At 41.3% G+C, this 21,915-nt stretch overlaps 1 protein-coding gene across 5 annotated transcripts in view; it reads left to right on the top strand.

Annotated features, from left to right (window-relative positions):
* ROBO2 (roundabout guidance receptor 2) overlaps window positions 1-21,915 on the top strand; it is a 787,363-nt gene that overhangs the window by 709,448 nt on the left and 56,000 nt on the right. For 3 of the 5 annotated variants that reach the window (XM_019525121.1, XM_019525122.1, XM_019525124.1), the window contains exons 21-24: window positions 3,912-4,193; window positions 4,533-4,658; window positions 8,431-8,587; window positions 19,489-19,749. In XM_019525121.1, coding sequence (XP_019380666.1) covers window positions 3,912-4,193; window positions 4,533-4,658; window positions 8,431-8,587; window positions 19,489-19,749 — 826 coding nt within the window. The remainder of the gene's footprint in view (window positions 1-3,911; window positions 4,194-4,532; window positions 4,659-8,430; window positions 8,588-19,488; window positions 19,750-21,915) is intronic. The other 2 variants (XM_019525123.1, XM_019525125.1) reach the window with 1 other exon arrangement.

Below are 21,915 nucleotides of genomic sequence, written 5' to 3' on the forward strand. Positions count from 1 at the left end.
GATAATCCCCCAATAATTTATTTTTATACAAGGAAAGCTATAAATTTGTTTTAATTTTCCATGCATAGAATCTAATTATTGGAGGGTCAGTACAGCTGGGAAAACAATGGTGGGGGAGGACAGGCAGTGGGGAGGCAAGTGGTGGGGGGAAAGGCAGGCTGACCCTCACCTCTTACCTCACGTACACCTTGCCCTCCCTGCTACTCTCTTCCTCCCCCACCACCTCATTTCCCACTGCCATTTGCCCCCACTGCTGCCTGCCCACCACCGCATGCCATGCTTCTGGGAGCTGCTGTGCTGATTTCTATGCTTCCCTATGCCTCTGCACTGAGTCCTATGCTGCCCTGTGTCCAGTGCCATCTCAAGCCTCCATACCGGTGCCTCTTCACTGGTTGCCTTTCTTTTATACCAGGTCCTGCACTACCACATGCTTCCACACCAGGCCTTCACTGCCCTAGCCTCACCCAGTAGATTTCTGCCACTCTTTTGACTGCAGCTACTGTCTTTTCATTTGATACATGATTCTAAGAGGAGGTCCCCCCTCCACGTTGAACAGGGAAGAACACCTTACCTTTGAATGGAATAAATATAATTTTAAACTGTAAAAATTGGAGGAACACTCCTCATTTTCATTCATAACACTTTGCTTGCAGTTTAAACCTTGTTCTGATATGACTATACCTTGGTTTCAAATTACATTAACACTTTTCATTTGGTTCCTAGACAGAGTCATCTGGGCAAAACTGTCTTCAAAGATGTTAATGTGCTTGTCTTACCAAAATGATGTGATGAAGAAACCATGTCTTTAGATAATATTTAGAGCACAGCTGTAGTATTATATATACACTTCCAAAATATGATTCTTTAGTATTTTCACATCTTTTTTTTTATTAGTTCACATAGTACAAAATAAATACAATTTATTTCTCATAGCATTTGGCTCTATAAGCTCCAGGTTTGGAAGCAGGCTTTAAAGCTTTTAGCTTTCTGTTGCTGAGGCAGAATCAGATTCATTGAAGAGGAAGAACATTTCTTCAGCAATGAAATACTATTCGTAGTCTTTAACAATCTAGGTTACATTTGTACCCTGACTGTTTTGGAGATAAGTTTTCCCGTGCCCCATTTTCACAAGTGAGCTGGGATGCTTCTGCTCTCAGTCCCTTGTTTTAATACTAGAACCATTTTATACTTGGTAAAAAGGCACAGACATCTTATATGAGGCCAGGGGAGTATTTCTCTTGAATAGGGCTTGAGGAAAGGCTGCCTTCTGAGAATACCCCTATGAGGTATGCCATACCAGTTGTGCAAGGGTGAGGAATTGGATGAGAAGGACATACTGGAATTGGGGATTCAGGGAGAGATCATACTGTGCTATAGCCCTGCAGGGCTGCTCAGAAACCCTGCCATAACTTGGATACAACCACAGAAATGGCTGTAAAGCAGATTAGGATTGGTTGTGTGCCTCCAGTGGAGAAACCTTCAATGTAAAATATGGCTTCCCCCTTAAACAAGCAGGCTGCTCTTGTTGACCATAGCACATGAGGGAAAATTCATCTTATAGTTCAGGTTTTGACCCATGCTTTGTGGTGTTGTGGAGTGACTCCTGGGACAAGACTGATTTTTAATGTATAATTACTTTGTCAATAGGTAGTTATGTAGTAGTTCATTTATTAGATAGATAGATAGATTTTTTTTAATAAAATTAAAATAAATTAATTATATACAGTTCTATTGAAAATTCCTAATATTCGGGGGAAAGATAGATAAGTACTAGTGAGACAAACTCACAGCTTCTGAGTGCCAGGAAGGTGTGTGTGCACAATGACCTTTACATTATCAAGCTTGTGGTAAAATGGCTATATAATGTGGCAGCACCTCATTTAACAGAAATCAGCTCTGGGTACATGGAGTCATGGAGACAAGTATATTTTAGTGCTTTTTACTCCTGTCAGCCTGCAGGGCAAACTGAGCTGGACCCTCTTATTTTTTGTGCATCAGGAAAAATAATATTTACTAAGTTGTAATCCATTATGCTTGTATGAAACCATATGTGACAAGACAGAATCTTTAGTATTGATGATACAGAAGAAAGTTATGACCCAGTTTGATTCACAGCTTATGCTCTATTTCCATGGCTAGGAGTTAGGAAAGACATCTTTATAGTTGTAAACTGGCTACTGTTGAGTATATTAGATTAGAGACAAGTCAATATTAATGGCCTGATTTTGAAGGACAGTGTTCTGTTTTCCAGATTCAGTTTTTTGCTTTTCATTAGCTATACCCCCATTTTCTATGTAGTTATTCTTCATGCAAATGTGAAGATAATTTAGCCATTTTAAATATGTGATTATAAGTCCAGCCACCAGATATATTACTAGACAGCTAACACCAGTCAAAAGTAGCAAGTGCAACAGTCTCTATTTCAGAACACTCCTGAATTTGTGAGTATGAATATTTTAAATTGAAAACAGAAGAGTTATTGTTGATGATGATAAATGCATTCCAAGAAGTTTCAACCAAGGTCAGGGCCATGTGCTAAGGGCATATAGTAAGAAATATTCCCCACAATCAGTAGAGTAAACACAGAGAAAAAAGTGGGAGAAAGAAGAATGAATCATTGTATTTGCATTGCTGAGGAACTGAGACACAAATTTCTTAAGTGACTTGTTCAGTGAGTCTATGGCAGAACCTAGAACTGAACCCAAGTCATTACCTTAACCTTAAGGACATCCTTCCACATTGATTCTCAGGTATATGCTAGCCCTGAATTGTACAACAGGTTAAACCAAAACTTCAGAGCTGAATTTTCTAAATTTAGGAGTGTTGATCATAATTGTAATTTAGACCTGATAGAGCTCACGTGTAATAGCTGACAATAATGTTATAAAATAGAAGTTGTATCTGCTAGCAAGTTTTTTGAGTATCACTTTTCTGATCTAAACTGTACTAGAAATATAGCCCCATTAATGTTTGTCTGTATGAGAGTATCACAATGATCAGATGAGCCGCATTGCTCCATTTACCCTTGTAGCAGTCACTTTAAGGCACTTTGTCAAATTTCAGTGACCTTACTTTTAAATCTAAATTTCTAACAACAACTCTTACTATGAATTTTATGAAGGAGAGACACTTCAAATCTAGATGATTGAAATGATAAATCTGTAATATGTAACAGGTGGAACAGATGGAAAAAGGGGCAGGTATTTGTTTAATGCACTGTATTGTGTCTATGGTTACATTTCAGTATGCTTTGCTTTTTGAACTGAGTTATTCTGCACTTCCAAGGTTGTATTATTTCAATTGATTGATCACATAAATCTCTTCAGAGTAGCTGAAATCTTATCACATTCTGAAATGACTTATTCATGTCAGTTTTCCTATATTGTCAGGAAGAAATGTCTTTTTTATATTTTAGAACCAAGTCAGATAAACCCATGTACAAAACTTAAGGAAAATGCAATTGGTGTCCCAAAAAGGATTAGTTTGAGGGCCTTGGCATCCATTCAGTAGTTTGCTACATATTTGCAGAGAGATAGTTTCCTCTGTGATTTGTAGATTCATTCCTTTCATCATTACCCTGAAGCCCAGACAGTTTCATTGGTTCTGACATAGAATGAACAATTGAAAACATTCTTCAGTAGAGAAATAGTCCAAACTTCACTTTCACAGTTGAAGGTATGGAAAAAAAGATGGTTTTAGGCAGTGAGACGTGAAGGACAAGGGGTAGGCCTGTCACAGATGCTGATAGCTTGGCGATGGCTGTACATCATCTTCCCTTCATTGGCTCATGGACCCTGTCTCAGCTGAAATGCAAACGTGCAGAATGACACATTTATTTTTCATCTTAAACCTTGATACTTTCAGGCTTCCTGTGCATCACTGATTTGTTTCATTCCCCTGTGTTCACACAGATGTGCTGCCACCAGTGCCAGGCCAAGGAGATAAAACTGCCACTATGCTTTCTGATGGAGCCATTTACAGCAGCATTGACTTTACCACCAAAACAAGTTATAACAGTTCCAGCCAAATAACACAGGCTACGCCATATGCCACCACCCAGATACTGCACTCCAATAGCATCCATGAGTTGGCAGTCGATTTACCCGATCCCCAATGGAAAAGTTCAATTCAGCAAAAGAATGACCTCATGGGATTTGGTTACTCTCTGCCGGACCAAAGCAAAGGCAACAATGGTGATTCCAGCTCTTATTTTCCTGGGCCTCTGTTGTTTGTGCATGAATTAGAAAACCATAGTTTGTGATTCACTCTTCACATTTACCTTAACTAATACTATGCATCTTGCATGCATACTTTGTCTTACACCATCACAAAATAAATGGTTCTGTGTTTTTAGTCCTTCTTGTCTTTGGTAGTCACCAGCCCATCTGTATTTCCATTAGGAGAGGCTAGGCAAAACATTTTTCACAGTCCAGCCACATCTGCTTTTGACTTGCTAACTGCACGTTATGCATGTGCTTATGCTATAAACTAATCACATGATGCCACTATGACCTTTGCCCTTTAACCCTTAGCCTTACTTTACATCCCTGACTACCGATTGGCTGAGGGATTGTCTAATAGAATGCCACACAACCAGTCACAGGATTTCAGCACTACCAGCTCTCACAACAGCTCAGAAAGAAGTGGCAGCCTCTCAGGTTGGTTTCATTACAGTTTGTGAAAGGACAAGTTTGTGTTTGCCAGCGGCTTATGTATTTATTCCTAATTGTCGCCACAAAAGAGAGAGTACCTCTAGCATTTCCGTGTCTGCCCATTTAAACTTGAGTGAATATGTAATTGTAGTCTCTTCTGAAAAAGTCTTTATAAAAAATGTTGCAATCTGATTTAGGATTAGAATGGTCTTGAACCCATGATGGTACAGGAAATGTATGAGAGGCGAGGTTTCTTTTAAAGCAAACCTTTTCTTCTTAAACCTTGCTTCTTGTACATTATCTTATTTATCTAGAATAGTGAGAAGAGCCATTTAGAAATAATAGAGAAAGCTTTTCTGCCTCTGTTCCCAGTACTCTTCAGTTTAATGAGAAATCTTATAACATTTTCACCCATCTCATACAATGTTAAATTTGTTACCAGCTCATTCAATCCAGACCTCCCCAATAGAGTCTTCTGAGAGGTTAATGTTTGTTGAATCATTATCCGTTCCCAACTCCTATTCTGTATCAAACAAGTCACCTAAAATGGTAGAGTCCACAATCTCAAAAATTGTGCCACAATCCTGTGTACAAACATAATGTAAACTGAATGTGTGTGCTGCATGCTATATTGGAAACACAACATATTTTCATTGGACAAAAACAAATGTAATACATTTATTTGTTCCTTGTCGTTAAGGCAATAAATAAGAAAGTTCTATTTAATAAATCTAACAGTTTGGCTTTGTTATTTTATGTAAAATTATGCCATTTTTAAAGTAAGAACAAAACCAACGGCTGCAGTTAGTTAATACGGTATTGCATTTAAGCAGAACACAATAGAAATACAGGGAATTTAATTACAGATACATATTTTAACTGCAGCCTTTGAATTCCTGTTATAAATTGGAGCAACCAGATCAACTTCAGAAATGGCTTCTATATGTCAACTTTAATTTCTAGTCAGAATAAATGCTGAGATCAGAGGCGATAACAGTTGCCCTATTATTCAAATAGCCCAACTGTTTACCAGTCTCACATGAGTAATATTAACTTATTCTAGTGAGCTGGAGAAATAAATTTATAGTGTTGGCTAAGAGAGAACTGGAAGTTAAAGTTGTAAGGTACTTCAGGTGCTTGCCTTCTGATATGTGATGTCTGTTGAGATGTATTTTAGGAAAATTGGTTTGTTCTCCCACATGCCTGAAAGTGCCAGTTATCAGAGGGTAATACTGAGCTTTTAAATGCATTACAATGTAATGTTTTGTTGGGTTTTTTTCTGTAATTGAAAATGCCAGTTAATCCAAACCAAAGTTTTCTTCTACTTAGAGAGGAATTGGATTCTCCATCCTTGGTGATTTTTAAAGCCTGGCTTGACAAAACCCTGGGTGGAATGATTTAGTTGAGGATAGTCCTGCTTTGAGCAGGGAGTTGGACTAGATGACCTCCTGAGGTCCCTTCCAACCCTCATTTTCTATAATTCTATGATTCTAAAGTTGTGGAAAAATATCAGTATTGATGACTTTTTTGTTGGAAAAAGATGCATATCATTCCTGGACTCATGCTGTTTGATCCTTTTTTGACTGGTATGTCATACCTGCATGTTCATTTCAGCATGAAACTAGGTAGTTCAGGATGAATTATATTGTCCTTTTAGAATAAGGTCTTATCTGTAGATGATGCTGTATCCCAAATATGAGCTTATTTGAGTTGGTCCAGTTAGTATCAAGGAAAAAATTAATATGCGAATAATTAGGCTCTTAATTTCCTTCACAACCCAAGTGAACATTTGTACCGATTTACTACTGGAATCACCTTGACTTAATTGTTCCAGTTGAACCTTCTGAGTTTTTCTCAGGATCTCACAGCTTCTGTAATACCTAGTTTCCCAGGTGGATTTAGGCTTATGGTACGGCATTAGGCACAGGTCAGAACTTGCCTTGCATGAGTAAAGCTAGTTAATTCTAGTGAACTGGAAATATCCAAAAAGGTGCAAAAGCATATCTCTTAGTTGTCAGTGGTCAGTGGATGCCGCCTTCTTGCCTGAGGTTAGAGCTTGTCCTCAGTTCTGCTAATAAGGGAAAAATAATGTGTGTCCACTGCATTATTAATATCCATGAAGGTTGCTGTTGCCTGTTCCCTGAAGCACTCCCCCATTACAACAATATTTCATTTCCATTGTCAAACTGACACTGAGATAGTGTTTAACCCCTGCATCATCCGCAGATGGTTCCAGGTTTAGGAATAACATGTAATTGGTGATATGTCAAAGAGAATTTTAGAGTACTACTTCTGATCCAACTTCTGGTTGGGTTAATCAAAGCACCAACAAATTTTGTTGCTCTCCCAGGTGCATAAGAACTATTATTTTCCTCTGCAGTGCTGCTGATGATGCTCACCCAAAAGACCAGAGAAATATCACTTCTGACAAATCCACACTGAAAAAGGGATGTCTGTTCAGCCCATCCCAACTCCGCTGCCTGATCAGTGTAAAGGGCTGCTCCAGCCCAGTCTGCCTCCTCCTGGAGGACCAGTACAAACAGCTGCTGCACAGCTCAGTCATAATGCTGCAGATGGGCAGTGTGAGGGACCATGAGTGGAGCCCAAGCTCTTCCTGCAGGACTTCCCAGCCCAACTCCACATACTCCTCCCTGAATCAGAGAAGTATGGGACAGTCCCACCTGCCCATTGCATCTCTGTGTTCAGGAGAAACATATGAGGTCAGACTGAGAAGGGCTGCAGGAAGAGTGTGGGCTCTAGCTGCAGCTATTTCCTGATCTGCCTCTGCAGGAGGCATGCAGGGGATATCACCCTGGCTGCAATACCACCCCCATCATGGCAGCCCTGGAAGGAGCTCATGGCACCACAGTTGAAAACAACTACATGAGAGGGTATGCAAGAGGCAAAGACTTTTGTGGGTGATATATTTTATTGGACCAACTGCATGAAAGGCATAGACTAAGACAAACTTTGAAATGCAATGCATTCCTGTTCAGTTCACAATGCAAAGGTAAAAGGAAGAAAGGAAGAGGGGAAAGCAAAAGGAAAGTATATTGTTTTGTTTGCACCCATCTCTTCCAGTTGCAATAGTTGTACTACCCGTTATCCACTGGGTTCACAGGATAGTGAATGCTTTCTGCAAAGCAAACCCTGTAAATCATGCTGTCCTAAGGCATTGTGAAAAGCTTATTGGTACTGATTTTTAATTGAACTTATTAATACCATTTCAGGAAAAATGCAGTTACTTTTACCTTTTCATTTTGACAACTATGCTTGTCATTCTGCCTGAAAAAAAAAATGACTCTAATGACAAAGTTGAAGGTTGTGTCCTTAACCTCTCTGTTTCCCACAGAAAGAGATTATGCAAAATGGTATTATAAATACACTGAAATCTGACATTTGAAAGAATTTGCTATGGTCTATTATTTTTTTCTAACAATGAATTGCATGGAGGCTTGGAGCAGACATGAATAAATCAATAAATATATATTTTTGATACAGCAAAGTGTGTTTTTACTTTATTCAGCTTATGCACTATTGTGATGAGGCTGTGTGGGGCTTATGTTTTAAAAAGAAGTAATTTTCAGCAGTTATGCAGAATATTTTCCTGCTGCAGCCTATTATTATTTATAACCTTGTAACAACTTTAATATGTTGATGCTGATGCTGCTAAGATATAAATACATCTTTTTTTTGAGTATGCCATCTGGAATCAGAATTCTTTCAAAGATATATAAATCGCCAACCTTTTTCAATAAAACTTTTTTTTAATTTTCAGGTGGCAAAGGAGGGAAAAAGAAGAAAAATAAAAATGCTTCCAAACCCCAGAAAAATAATGGTTCGAACTGGGCCAACGTCCCCCTCCCACCCCCTCCAGTGCAACCCCTCCCAGGCACAGAACTAGAACACTCTGGGGTTGACCAGCAAGAAGCAGGGTAAAAGCTTTTTTTTCTCTTTTAACAATGTTTTACTGTGAATAAAAACATCCTCGTCTTAAACAGCATACAATCCAAGAGATTGCATTCCTTGTTATAATATTGCTCAGTGCTTTGTGAACCTGCAGTGCTTCTCAACCTAGGTTGAGTTGTGTCCTTGGCAAAACTCCCCTGAGCCCCTTGGGTAGGGGCATAGAGAAAAGTGATCTTACCTACCCGGGGTGTCTCCACACCTGGCTCTTCCAGACCTTCATGACTCCTCTCCAAATCAAGACTGGCAGTACTTCTTAACCCTAATCCTGTATCTTCTACTTATTCTGGAAGTCTTCTTGAAGTAAGTGAGTTTGCTTGTACAAATGATGATCATGCTCTTCAGAGTGGCTGGAAATAGAAAAGAGGATAACATTGTATCAGCATCACTTACTTAAGAGCATGATTAACTGGTCAATCATGTCTTAAGTGTGATTCCTGCCAGGGGGGTTTGGAGTGATCCTGCCACCCTTTCTCATGCCATTAAAGTAGCTCCATTGAAGTACTTCGAGTTGTCTGTGGGAAAAGTACTTCTCAAAGAAAACAAAGGTGCAGAAACCAGGTATGGGTATGTCTGTACTGCTTCCTCAGAGACTACCACTGAGACCCCTGGAAGCATGTTATATGCGAGTATGGTGTGATACATCATAAATTCCAACACGTTAAAATTGTAGGATATTCCTGTACTACGGAAATGCTGCTGTGTCGATGAGCAACTTCTTTGTGGTTGATCCATCATTTTTTTCCAGGAATAAACTGATTCACATGTTATGATTTATTGTGGGATACCTACATCTAACTTGCAACAAATGTAACATTTGCCGGGAGTTCCAGCTGTTTTGACTCTGCATGTGCCAAACATGGAAATGAACTTGTCAAAGTGCCCTGAGGGCACTCCTCGCCACCCCTTTCAAACCTGCAAGATATGGATCTCAAGTGTGGCAGTGGAAGGGACCCCTGGAGAAGGTTCACCATGTAATTTCTGGTATATGTGGACTATGTGGAGCAGAAACATGCTTCTTAAATGCTTCAGTCAGCAAAATACCAGGGACACAGCATAAACACACCCTTTGATTGTTCTAGTATCTTGACATCTAACAATAATGCACAAGATACTGAAAAGAACCAAGGGATGATGCTCTTCTAATACAAAAATTGGGGAGTCTGAACAGCTGAAACATGAGATATGGTCTGAGGTGTACTGTGTGTAACACTTGATACTTGATACTTTCTGGGTTATTAACACTTATTTCCAAGAGAAAAAAAAATGGGCAATTCCAATTTTGGAGTTTTTAGTAATGTTTTAAACTTTTCTTCTAGAGAAAAAGGAGCATATCAGACTAATAAATGTAGGAAAATAGATGGTTATTGTCCTGGTTGATCCAGGATTTTGTAAAAGAGATGTGAGAGCAACAACAAGTACTGCAGGGGTGGCTGTATCCCCTATTTTCAGCTTCCCCCTGAGGCAGGCAGACCACACCAGAGAAGCTGAGATTTTTTTTAAGTCCCTCAATCAGGTAACCATCTTCCCTCTCCCTTCCTTTCCTCTACACATACATCAGCATGCCCCCTCCCCTCCCAGTCTCCACTCTTCCCCACCTGCCATTGCCACGATCCCCAAGTGACTGAAAGGATTGAGGGGAGGCTGCAGAGATGCTCCTGTTCTGTTGTATTCAGATCATATGTGGAGTCAGTCTCAGCCACAGACAGCACTAATGGGGGTATCAGTGGGTGGGTTCCTTTCCCCTGTGGCTGCTTCTGGGCTGGTAGGGGGGAACCAAGCAAAAAAAAAAAAAGGGAAAACTGCCTGTCACTGCCTCTGAACCCAGCTCCCCATGAAGCCCAGCTGGAGCATAAAGGAGAGGCTTTGGAGCTGTCTTCTGGCTCCAGGCACAGCAGTAGATGGGGAAGGGAGGAGGACAGGGAAGGGGGGGACGTGCCACTGAGCATGGAGGGGGGAGGAGTTTTTACCCAATTTGGGGACCTAAAAATAGCTCCCACTGCTGCTCAATTGATATCATTGACTGAAACAGGTGTATGTCCACACCGCTACAACACCTGTAGATCTGTTGGTCAAATTTGTATGGAGACTGTAAGTCAGCAGAGCTCTGAAAGGAGCAAATCTAGCTTTATGGAAATGTAGTTTATGATGTGGTTGCTAGGGATAGCAGAAGATTGGGTTAAACAGCCCAGGAGATCCTTTCCTGTCCTATATTCTTTTTTAGAATCATATTGAAAAGCTAGGTCATGAATTATTTATAGAAACATCCCCAAAGATCATGAGGTATGGTTTGCTTTAAATTCTACTTAGTACATCATTTCATTTTGCTTACCAATCCACGTACTACCTATGTATTTGTCAGTAAGTTCACATGCCTCTCAGAAAACATATGTACATATTTAAAAGACCATCTTTCTCCTATTCCACTGTTATCCTACAACTGACCTTCTCTTTCTTCATTTGGCTGTATGATTTTCTAACAGGTCCCCACCTCCACCTCCTCCTTCCATACACCTCCATGCAGCCTTCCATATGCCTCCTTTTCATTCCTCTGTGATGTACCATTTTTACTCAAATATAAGACAACATCCCAAAATTAGTTGCTGTATATGGAAAACATATATATTTGTTACAAGTTTTTGGAGATAGAATCTAATTATTGGCAGTTTGCCTTGAATTTGTCCCCCTCCTACAGTTAAAGCAGGGAAAATAAATTTAGGGGGGTCAAGTGGCCCCTTTGCCATCTCTCCCACACAATTTATTCCCCCTGTAGCCCCTTCCACTTCCTACCTCCTTCCTCCTTAGACCCTGCTCTCCTTGAGCATATGGAAGTGAGGGACAAATTTGAAAACACTGGACACGTGTACATGAGATGTTTACAGTGGAGCTGACTAATTAGCTCCGTAGTAAACATCTCACTGTCTACACATGTGGCTTTAGTAGGCCACAGTAAACTGATTAATTCCACTGTAGGAGCTAGTCCTGCAGTGGAGCATCCTCATGCCCCAGTCATCCCCTCCACAACATGTCGAACCAGGTCAGAGCACCCCCAGGCTGGCAGGCTGACCCCCCAGACTTCCTGCTAGTTGGGACTGCTCCATCCCAGCTCAACATGCCGCAGTCTCAGGCACACATGCAAACATGGCTCCTGGGAGCAATAAACTCTGGCACAGTATGTGCTGCAATTTATTGTATTGTCTTAATACAATACAGTAGACTTACTTCAAAGTCTGTAGACATACCCACCTAAGCATAGTATACTATAGTAATTAGCATATAAGCAAAGTACTATGGATACCCACAGACTTAGTTCATCCAGAGTTGATGCTACCTTTTTTGAAACTGCTGCAAGTTTCAGTGCAGGTACTTCATAAACATGCTTTTAAACAATGCTTTGTTACCTAGCTGAAAGCCAAAAAGCTCATGACTTACCATATAGCTCATTTTTCTGGGCCCCCAGCAGAGTCGACAGCATTTCAAGCCATCGTGACCCCTCTGCAGCACTGCTCAGTATGTATGTGTACTCCAGATACCCCCCACAAACTAACCATGTGCTAATTAGTCCCCCACCTTCATGACTGGAACCAGGTATTCTTGCCATGAGTCTTGGGATCTTCCAAAACTTTATATGCAGATTAAAGTGCAGGGAAAACTTGTCTGGCTCCACCTCATGGAAGGTGGGGCCACACTAATCATATGTGACAGGGGGAGAGAGAGGAATTCTGTGTGAAGTGTTTGGGGCCCTATTTGATGATGTTTGGCAGGTATTTAAGGCTGGTGAAGAAATAGCAATCACTGAAAATGGGAAAGAAAGGCAGAACTCAGTTGTGAGAATGAAGAGGAAGTTGAAATGTATTCAGTGTACCAGCTCACCATGACTTAAAAAGTGTCAAGGCTGAGTGGGACTGAGCACAATGGGTATTCATGTGTATTGTATTCAGATGAGTTCTAGCCATCTATTCCTGTGTTAGGTATACTTACCTGGCAGGGAAAACACCGGGTATGTGGGTCCATGAAAGCAGTTTCCCTTAACCATTTGCAGGGTTACCTGTTCTTCTGGTATGGTTTAGTACTTGTTGAGGTTGTGGGGCTTAAAGCCTATTCTGTGGAAATGGGAGGTTCCTCCCTAGCTTGCTTCTCCAGCCACATGGCTGAGGGTAGGCAAGACATAGGGGCATCTAAGCCCCAAGCCTCCACGTTTGGGCCTGCATGTAGGATGCCTGCCACAAAACTTTGGAAATATCTGAAGCCCCTGGTGGGAGTGGAGGATTTTTGCCAGTTGTAGGGCCACTTACAGTTTTGGGCTGACTCATGGATTTGGACTTCATTTGGCTGATTTGGCTAGGAACATGAAAAATTTAGTTAAAAAAAAGGTACAGTGTGAACTGTGTAACGGGACTACAACAGTTTAACTGGCAAAGTATATTTTGATCTGCCAAGTGAACCGCAGTGGTTACTTGACAGGTTGTCAAACCCCAAGACCTCCGGGTTTGGGCCTGCATGTAGGATGCCTGCCACATGCATTTGGGTGTATCTGAAACCCCAGTCTGAAAAGCCTGGGGTGGAGATTAGTTGTGGGTTATAGCACCACATATGGTTTTTTGAGCAATTGAGTTTTGCTCTATCAATAGGATTTGGAACTGATTTAGCTAATTTGACCTGACACAAGAAAAATTTTCCCAAAAAAGTTTGCCCAATATGGGCCCTATGTTTTAAAGTCATGTTCAGTGCTGGTTGCATTTAATCAACTTCATAGTTGGTTTCCATTACTGAGCACATAATTCTTTTGGCAGTGGCTTACTGATAGCTGATGTATTTAATGAGGTTTCCTTGTATGCAAATGTAAGATGAGGGTTTGGGGGGAAAAGCCTTGCCTATATTTAGGTAAATACAGTACTTCCTCTTTTCTTCTTACTCAGTTTCCTTTCCTGGTCCTAAAATATAATTCTTAATTTTCCTTTCCTCACATCAAGGATCTACTTAGAAAATGTATTACAGACACAGTATGTTATTGTTTAGCCAAATGCTTTGGCAGCTTTTCTTCGGGGCACCAGCTCCAGAACAAGAATTCAGATTGCCATAACCTGGATTTCCAGAATGTGAGTTGGATTCAGAAGTGATCATGATATCAGAGAGAGATTGCCAGATCAGCTGCATCCAGCAGTGCAAATGTATACTAGTGTTTCTGATTCGGTAGATGAAAGATGAGGCTATTGAAGGGAAGTATGTTGGATTGAAGCAGAAGGCTATTAGACCATCATTGGAAGGGAAGAAAAATCAGCTACACTTACGTTATTTGTAGAGTGGATGAGAAATTCATCCCTACCAATCTGGCTGTGGTTAAAAAGTTTTTGTTTGGTTCCTTTTAGATAACAGGCACATTCTTTTTTCCCCACCAATCTGACATAAACAGAAAGATATTATTTAATACCTGTCAACGCAATCTGCCTGCTAAAATTCCACAATGCTGGTAAACAAATGCATATTAGAACTTGGGTTTGCATGAGATCCTGATGCAATTACATTGACTTGTAACTACCTTTGTGAATCAATGGAAATTCTCACAGCATAAACTTCCATTCAGCATGAGTAAGAATGTTAAAATTACTCCAGTATTTTAAATATACTTTGGAATTCTACATTTTACCAATATTTCAAGGTGAATAGGATATCTATTAGTGTTAGGAAGTACCAAAATAAATATAGCATAATTGCATTTTTTCCTATCAGTTTGGTGTTAAGGGGTTTTCTTAATATGTGCAGCTACTGCACTAAAAATATGCACCAATAAGCAAATGAATTCTGTTCCTTCAAAGATGACAAGTTGATAAATAAGACAGGTAAACTGATGAAGCATCTACTAGAGGTCTTTGTGACATAGGGCTTGACTTCTCAGTTGCATTAAGTATCTGTGTGGAAGAAATTATATTAGTCACCAAGACAACACCGGTTATTTAAGGCTTAAGTCCTCAGTGATACTGACAGATGTTTCTAAAGTTCCACACAACTCAGACACAAGTTTTCCTGTTATCACAATTTTTAGTCTGTTCAGTTTGTTTATTGATAGCAATTTTAAGGAGATGTTTTAAAGTTATACCTTACCAATCAAAATGAAAATTAGACACACAGAACCAGATACCCAGTGACAATAAATTGGCATGGCTCCACTGAAACCATTGGGGCTCCACTATGCTACATCAGCTGAAGACGTAGCCAGTGTGTTTTGCCTTTCTATGTACAGTTTTTTTTTCTTTCAGCCTATTAAATTGGAAGGGAAGTACAAAGAAAAAGTTTTATTCTTTATGTTAGCTTTCTTATTGAGAAACTGGGTGGACAACTTGGCAGATATTTAGGTTTTTTTTACCGATGTATTTGTGATAGTTTAGATTTATAATCTATATGACGACCATAATTTTATATTTTAAAATATTTTACATTTGAAAATAACCCTACTGAAAATCAGCATTCAAAAACAAAAGTTCCCAACAGAAAAAATGTAGATGCAAGACATTTACCGTGGAGTGAATTAGTCTACTCCACAGTAAATGTGTCTTGTAGACACACCATTATAGCAGACCTTCTCCCTCCACCTGGACCCACAGCCCCACTACCCATTAGGTTGTGGGTGACAGCACGCCTGGCACAGGAGCTGGTAGTCTCTATCACCAGCAGAATGCTGCCAGGGCATTCTCCCACAGCAAGCTTTAGCAATTTAAAGGCCAGATTGACATATGTTTATAGTGTAACATAGTGAAGTGGGGTATTTGGCTCAATGACCATCTTTTGTTATGAGACTGATAGTCTGGGGGAGTATAGGAGGGGTGATTACATTTGGAGAGCAGGTAGTAGTTATAGCAAAGAGTAAATTTTCCCTTGCTTTCTCTGGGTGGGTGCTGTGAACCATTCTTCCTGTCACAACATGTTTTTGTGGAATTTATTACTATAATGCATTTCTTGTAAGACTAATCTTGAAGACAATATGGGCAGTCAGGTTGGTGCATGATGTCGCTATCTGCCAATTTAATGCTACTGTTAATGGGGATTATAGCATACATTTACTTCACAGACTGTAGGACCTTGAGTACAATTTAAGATGCTAACTTTGATCTTTGTAATTGGGTTTAGTTGGATTGCTTATGCTAACAATCAAGCTTGGAGGTGGACAGAAGTTAAGAATTTTCCACTGCATTCAATTTTCTTGTGGCATTAATTTAACTTTATTCATTCAGACCACACTGCAAGGCCATTCTGAATGGATTACATTTTTTCTGTTGGGAACTTTTGTTTTTGAATGCTGATGGTAGGCTGGAGTAAAATAATTAACTCCCCAGCAGCATAGTACTTGTACATGAAAGTATTATCCTGCTGTGGAATTTTTTATTCCATACAAGTGCATGTGTAAACTCTGGCTGGGGCATAAGGGTACATCTGTGCAAGAGCTGCCTGCCTGCTAGCCCCACACTGGAGTACCTTGTGCCCCAGCCAGCCCCTCTGGACCATGTTGAGACAGGTGGCGAGCTGCGCTGGGCTGGCAGGCTTATCCCCTGGGACCCCTGCCAGAAGTGGCTGCTCCAACCCAGCAGAATGTGCTGTGATCCCAGACACACATGTAGATGCGGTACCTGGGAGCAATAAATACCAGCACAAGACACGCGGAGTTTATTGTGTCACCTTACTAAGCATGTGGAGATGCATCCACAGAGTTCCACTATGCTCTGTTCTTCACTCATATAAGTTAATGAATCCCTGTCAGTTCCAACATGCAAAGGAGTGGAGCAGCTGGGGATAATAAGATAGGTGTGAAGGCTCTCTGAGGTGAACTCTTTACCCCTTCATTATCCAGGAAGGATATAGAATGTGCCCATTCTCAATTGAGAAAACAAACATTACCATCCAAAGAAATATATGTCTTGGATTATTATTATTTAAGTTATTCAGGTAGTCAGTTTGTCTGAGTGTATTACCATACCACATTCCTTCCCTACGAAGCTTTCCTCATTTAGCTGTTTTTCTGTGAATACCATCCATATTCCCATCTGCAGTTTCTATCTGTTCTTTAAGCTGTCTTCAGTCCAGCACCCTTCTTGCTCCCCATCTTGGGCAGGGGAACAAACTTTTAAGGCAGAAACAAGTATACTGATTATTGTTACTGGACTCATGAGCAATTAATGTGCCTGAATTTTTTGTGCAGAGAATTCAGATCCATTAAACTGCACCTTGCATGCATCTGAATGCATGCCTGTCAGGAGCAAATTTGCTCTCAGTGGGAGCAGTTCAGTCTAGGGCTGCTCCTGCCCTGCTCTGCCACCTTGCAGCAGTCAGGGGGAGGTCCAGGCTCCCCCTGGTACCAGCACTGGGCTGGCAGGGGGCATGTGTCCTGATCTCTATGGGGCAGGGGAAAGCTGTCCCACCTACCAGGCGGCTGCCTCACATGTGGAGATCAGAACCAATTCCAATCTCCATGTGGCAGGAAATTGAGATCCATTAATTGTATGTGTAGATGTTTACAGTAACAATAATCAGTAAACTTGTGTCTATCATAATATTTTGTTGTTGTTTTTTTCAAGATGGGGAGCAATACGGGGTGCTAAACTGAAGATAGCTCAAAGAATGGACAGAAACTGCAGTTTGCTCCTGGTCAGCATCTACACATTTACTTCAGCACATTATTTTAATGTGCTGATTTCTAGTACCTGGATCTGTATGTACTAGAAAACAGTGCATTAGACTAATCTACTGCACAGTAATTGCTGCACATGTGTAGAGGGTGACACTTTACTGTACATTGGATTGGTCTAATGTGCAGTAAAGCATCTTATGTACACCCACCCACTGTTTCCTAAGCAGGAAATATTTATTAGTCATGTGATATCAGTGTAATGGGTAGCTGAATTGTTTCTTGAGTAAGAGTAATGGAGGTAAATACCTTTTTAGATCAAAAAAAGATTTTATGGACAATACCAGAAGGAGCAGATCTTCCTTCTTGTCTGAAAGCCTTATGTTTGATTGTGGTAAGACCTATCATGTCATCTGTCTTGTCTGTTCAATATTACAAAAAGATGGCCACCCTGTCAATATATCAATAGGGAGTATTAGCTAGCTTGTTAACAAATAAGAATGTGAGATTAAAAAAAAAAGAGTGATATGGCAACAGTAATAGATAACGTAACAGTAACAGGAACAGTAATATCTGTCTCGTGTTTACTAAGACAGATTTCTGATGTGGATTTAATTACCCTGATCAGAAATCCCTGCTAATACTAAGATGCTTATATTTAGCAAATAGGTACAAGAAAATGCCACACATTTTGGTCAACTGCACTTACACAGGGAAAAAAAAGAATATGGATATGACCATTTTTTATTCTGCTGTACTGTACTCTCAGAGACTCCAAAATCAAGCAAGGTATACCAGATAAAGTTACTTTGTAGCAGTATTGGTTTTTTAACCTTTTTTCTTGCAGAAATTTGTACAGGAATTTAAAATTAAAATTGCAAAGGGTTTCAGTATCCCAACTGAACCCAAGGATTTTACAGCTACAGCTTTACAGCTTCAAAAATCATGTGAAGAAAGAGAACCTATGGAGAGTCTTCAGATGTTAAGAAACAGACCCTCAAACTGGTTATAGGGTCATTTGAAACAAGTAGGGTCACCAGACAAATGTACCCAGAGCTCATTAATGCATCTCCAGGAAGTCACTATGGACTTCTTTTCTCTTGTGTCTATTTAAAAAGAAAAAATCAGCATAATGAAGTATGGAATTGAGAAAAAAGGAGAGAGAAGGAGAATATACATGACAGGATTTTACACCATAAGTTCTATAGTAGCATGAGGTTAGGTAAGTTCTGTTATTCTCAGGTACTCAGTAAGTGCCAACAATACCTTTATACTATCTTATTCAACCTTCCAGCCAGCTTTGGGGGATGTTGCTGCTGTGTGTATTTATTATGTCATTTAGTGTACAGACATGCAACAAGGACAGTTTCTGTGGACACTGTAACTTGAATGCATTGAAATTTAATTCATTGAAAACAAAACTTGTTAAACTACTAATAAAGTAAAATGTTTATATTTTAACCCATGCCGCCCCATTTTTCTCTCCTTTGCAACAGTCAGGCCCAACTCTGGACCCTAGTGCTCAGCTCAGGCCTGTGCTAGAAGGGATCTCAGTTTAGGTCAAATGATCATACACAACTATCATGATCCCTCCCTACTCTTCTACATCCATATATGGTGGGGGCGGTCACATTAGTGGTAGTAAAACATCCAGCTCGTCACATAACAGCAAGAGAAAAGGCAGCTTGTTTTTCCAGTCACAGGGTTCAGTAACCAATTAAATGTGTAATAATGGTAACTACAAACCTTCCAGACTGCTCTTGGACCAGTCCAGCATTCCTAGTCACTGTTTTGGGGATGCAAGCAGAGATTTAACATCTGCTTACTAAGGGGGGTGCAAGCAAGAAAGTGCTCTGTCTAAATTACTGGAGTTCATCCTCTGCCTTTTAATGAGCAGTTTGGGCTTTCATGTCTTGATGCAGGTACATCTTTAATGCAAATCTCTTAGCTTAATAGTCCAGAAAGTGAGTTAGTTCATTTCCTTTGGTAATTGTGAGGGTAACATTATCTAATCAGCATTAACAAATGTGATAATGGACATGTGGTTTGTTGTTGCAAATCTTGTTCAAATTGCTTAGCTATTAAGGGGGAAATTAAACAAAGAAAACAAAGATGAAGAATTTCAGCAATTATTGCTGTGCCTATAAACAGCATGTCAGAGTGGTATTCTAATCTAAGATCCCTATCTACCCCTCAGGTATGCATAAGAAACTGGATTTGACAGGTAATCAATTTACATTTTCTTTATTTCAGATATGACAGTGATGGTTGGTGTCCCCCTTTGCCAGTTCAAACGTATTTACATCAGGGCATGGAGGATGAGCTTGAAGAAGATGATGACAGAGTCCCTACGCCTCCTGTCCGAGGGGTGGCCTCCTCACCTGCAATCTCCTTTGGACAACAGTCTACTGCAACACTCACACCGTCCCCACGAGAGGAAATGCAGCCAATGCTTCAAGCCCATCTTGAAGAATTAACCAGGGTCTACCAGTTTGACATAGCAAAGCAAACGTGGTAAACGTCTGAATTAGGCATATGCCATTTGGAAGATGAAAACAGAATAATATACTGCCCAATGGCAAAACCATTATAACAGCAGTTAAGAATGTATCTGAAACTATAAATTGAAATTGAGAAAATCTATTTCAATAAAATGTAACCCAGACTCTAAAACTTCCTGTACATTTTTGAAACCACAGCCCAAGGAAGTATGTCAAACATTTGCTTTACACCACACCCACAGGCAATATCTGAAATGTAGGTATATAGTAAACAGATTAACTCCCTTCAACAAGTAATCATCATTCATACATTTCAGAATATTTTATTTTTAGGATGGCAAATAACATACATTTTTGAAAACTTAACTTGATGAAACACTAAATCACCATTTAAACACTAAAACACCATCTAATCATTCACCTTCAAAACCTCCAAAAAAAATTATCATTGTGTGCGAATGAATACTGCTTAGTACAGATATTGGAAAAGCTTGAGCCTGAATTGATTCAGTTTCGCAGGTTAGTGTAACCTGTGTAGATTGAACCAGCAAGCAAGTGAATAGACATTCATTTTTGATTCCAGAAATGCAGCCACATGCCTGCAGTGACTCAGGCCAGGAGCAAGTGGGGCTAGAGCGAGCCCTCCATTCCTTTGCACAGTGGCCAAGGGATGCTGAGCTGGAGAGGGTGGGGGTGTGGCCAGGCTCTGTCAGGTCTGAGTATGATTGGGGAGGGTTTTAAACCCCCACCCTGACCTGCAGGTACCCCAGCTGGACTGGCGTGGCCCTCTACAGTGAAGGGGGGGGTTATTCCCCCTCCCACCCGTCTCCCTCCCATGGGACTGCAGCCAGGGCCTGCCTGACCAGGGCAGAGCAGCCCTATTCAGAGTCCCCCCGCCTTATCTCTCTAGCAGCAGGGGCAAGGGCATGGCCAGACACTGGCCTGACATGGCCCCCTGAAGCAAAGGGCAGGGAGAGGGTTTATTTCCCTCTCCCATCAGGGGACTGCAGCCGGTGTTTGCCAGCCCCAGCTGCCATCTCTGCCACCGGCCCCTGGCCAGGCAGACCTTGGTTGGGGTTCTGCAGTGGGAGAGGGCAGGGAGGGAAGAATAAACCCCCTTCCTGGCCCCTTTGCCTCAGGGGGCCATGCCATCTGGCATCTGGCCATGCCTTGACACTGGAGCAGTGATGGCTTCTCCTGGGAGTGCAAGCCTCTTCCTGGTGAGAGATGGGGTGGGGAAGGGGCAAGGCAGGCAGAGCTGCTGCAGGCTGCTCAGGGTGAGAGGTGGCAGCAGCAGTGCTGGGTGGGGTTCGGAGGTTATGGCCACCTCAGAATTTGGCTGCTACCACTGCCTACCCCATGCAGGCTGTGGCAGCTCTGCCTGCCCCACTCCCACCTGTAGCACAGCCCTCCCACTGGAAAGAGGCTTGTGTTCCCTGGGACACCATGGCAGGGGCTGCTGCCCCTGTGGGGGCCCCCAACCCTTGCTGCTCCAGCAGCGGGGCCAGGGCCATGGCCAAATGCCAGTCAGCATGGCCAGCTGGGGCAAAGGGGGAAGGGAGGCGGTTTATTCCTCCCTCCCTCCCCTCTCCCACAGGAGAACCCCAGCCTGGTCTGCGTGGTCAGGGGCAAGTGACGGAGACAGTGGCTGAGGTCCCGCAGTGACAGAGGGGAAGGACGGGGAATAAACCCCTTCCCTGCCCCCATCCCTGCCCTGGCTAAAGAGCAGAGAGGCAGGGCCAGCCTTCCTGTCTGAAGCAGACAGCCCAGCCCAGAGCTGCAGTGCATTCTGGGATGCTGGGGGACTCTGATTTAACTTCAACTAGGAAGGGGTCTGGGACCGAAGTTCCATAAACCAATTTGACCTCAATCAGTCCAGCCTGATACTACATTCAAGTGGGTTTATCTTAAACCAGTTTTGGGCATTTTGAAACTGGTTTATGTGTACTGAACTTCTGTTCTGTTACATTTAAACCAGTTTCTGATCACTTAAACTGGTTTATGTGTAATTTGTGTCCCTATCCTCCTAGTGTACCCTGACAGTTTTGACAGTACAGTGAAATATCCCTTCTAATTTTTATACCAAGAAAGAAGACAAAAACAGCAAGCAGAAGTTGAATTTTATAGAACAGAGCTGGAATCTTAGACTGGTTTTTGCCTATTTAAAGAAGAGCAAGCA

This window comes from Gavialis gangeticus, unplaced genomic scaffold, assembly GCF_001723915.1.
Source record: "Gavialis gangeticus isolate Ggan-Ray unplaced genomic scaffold, GavGan_comp1, whole genome shotgun sequence".
Classification (NCBI taxonomy): Eukaryota; Metazoa; Chordata; order Crocodylia; family Gavialidae; genus Gavialis; species Gavialis gangeticus.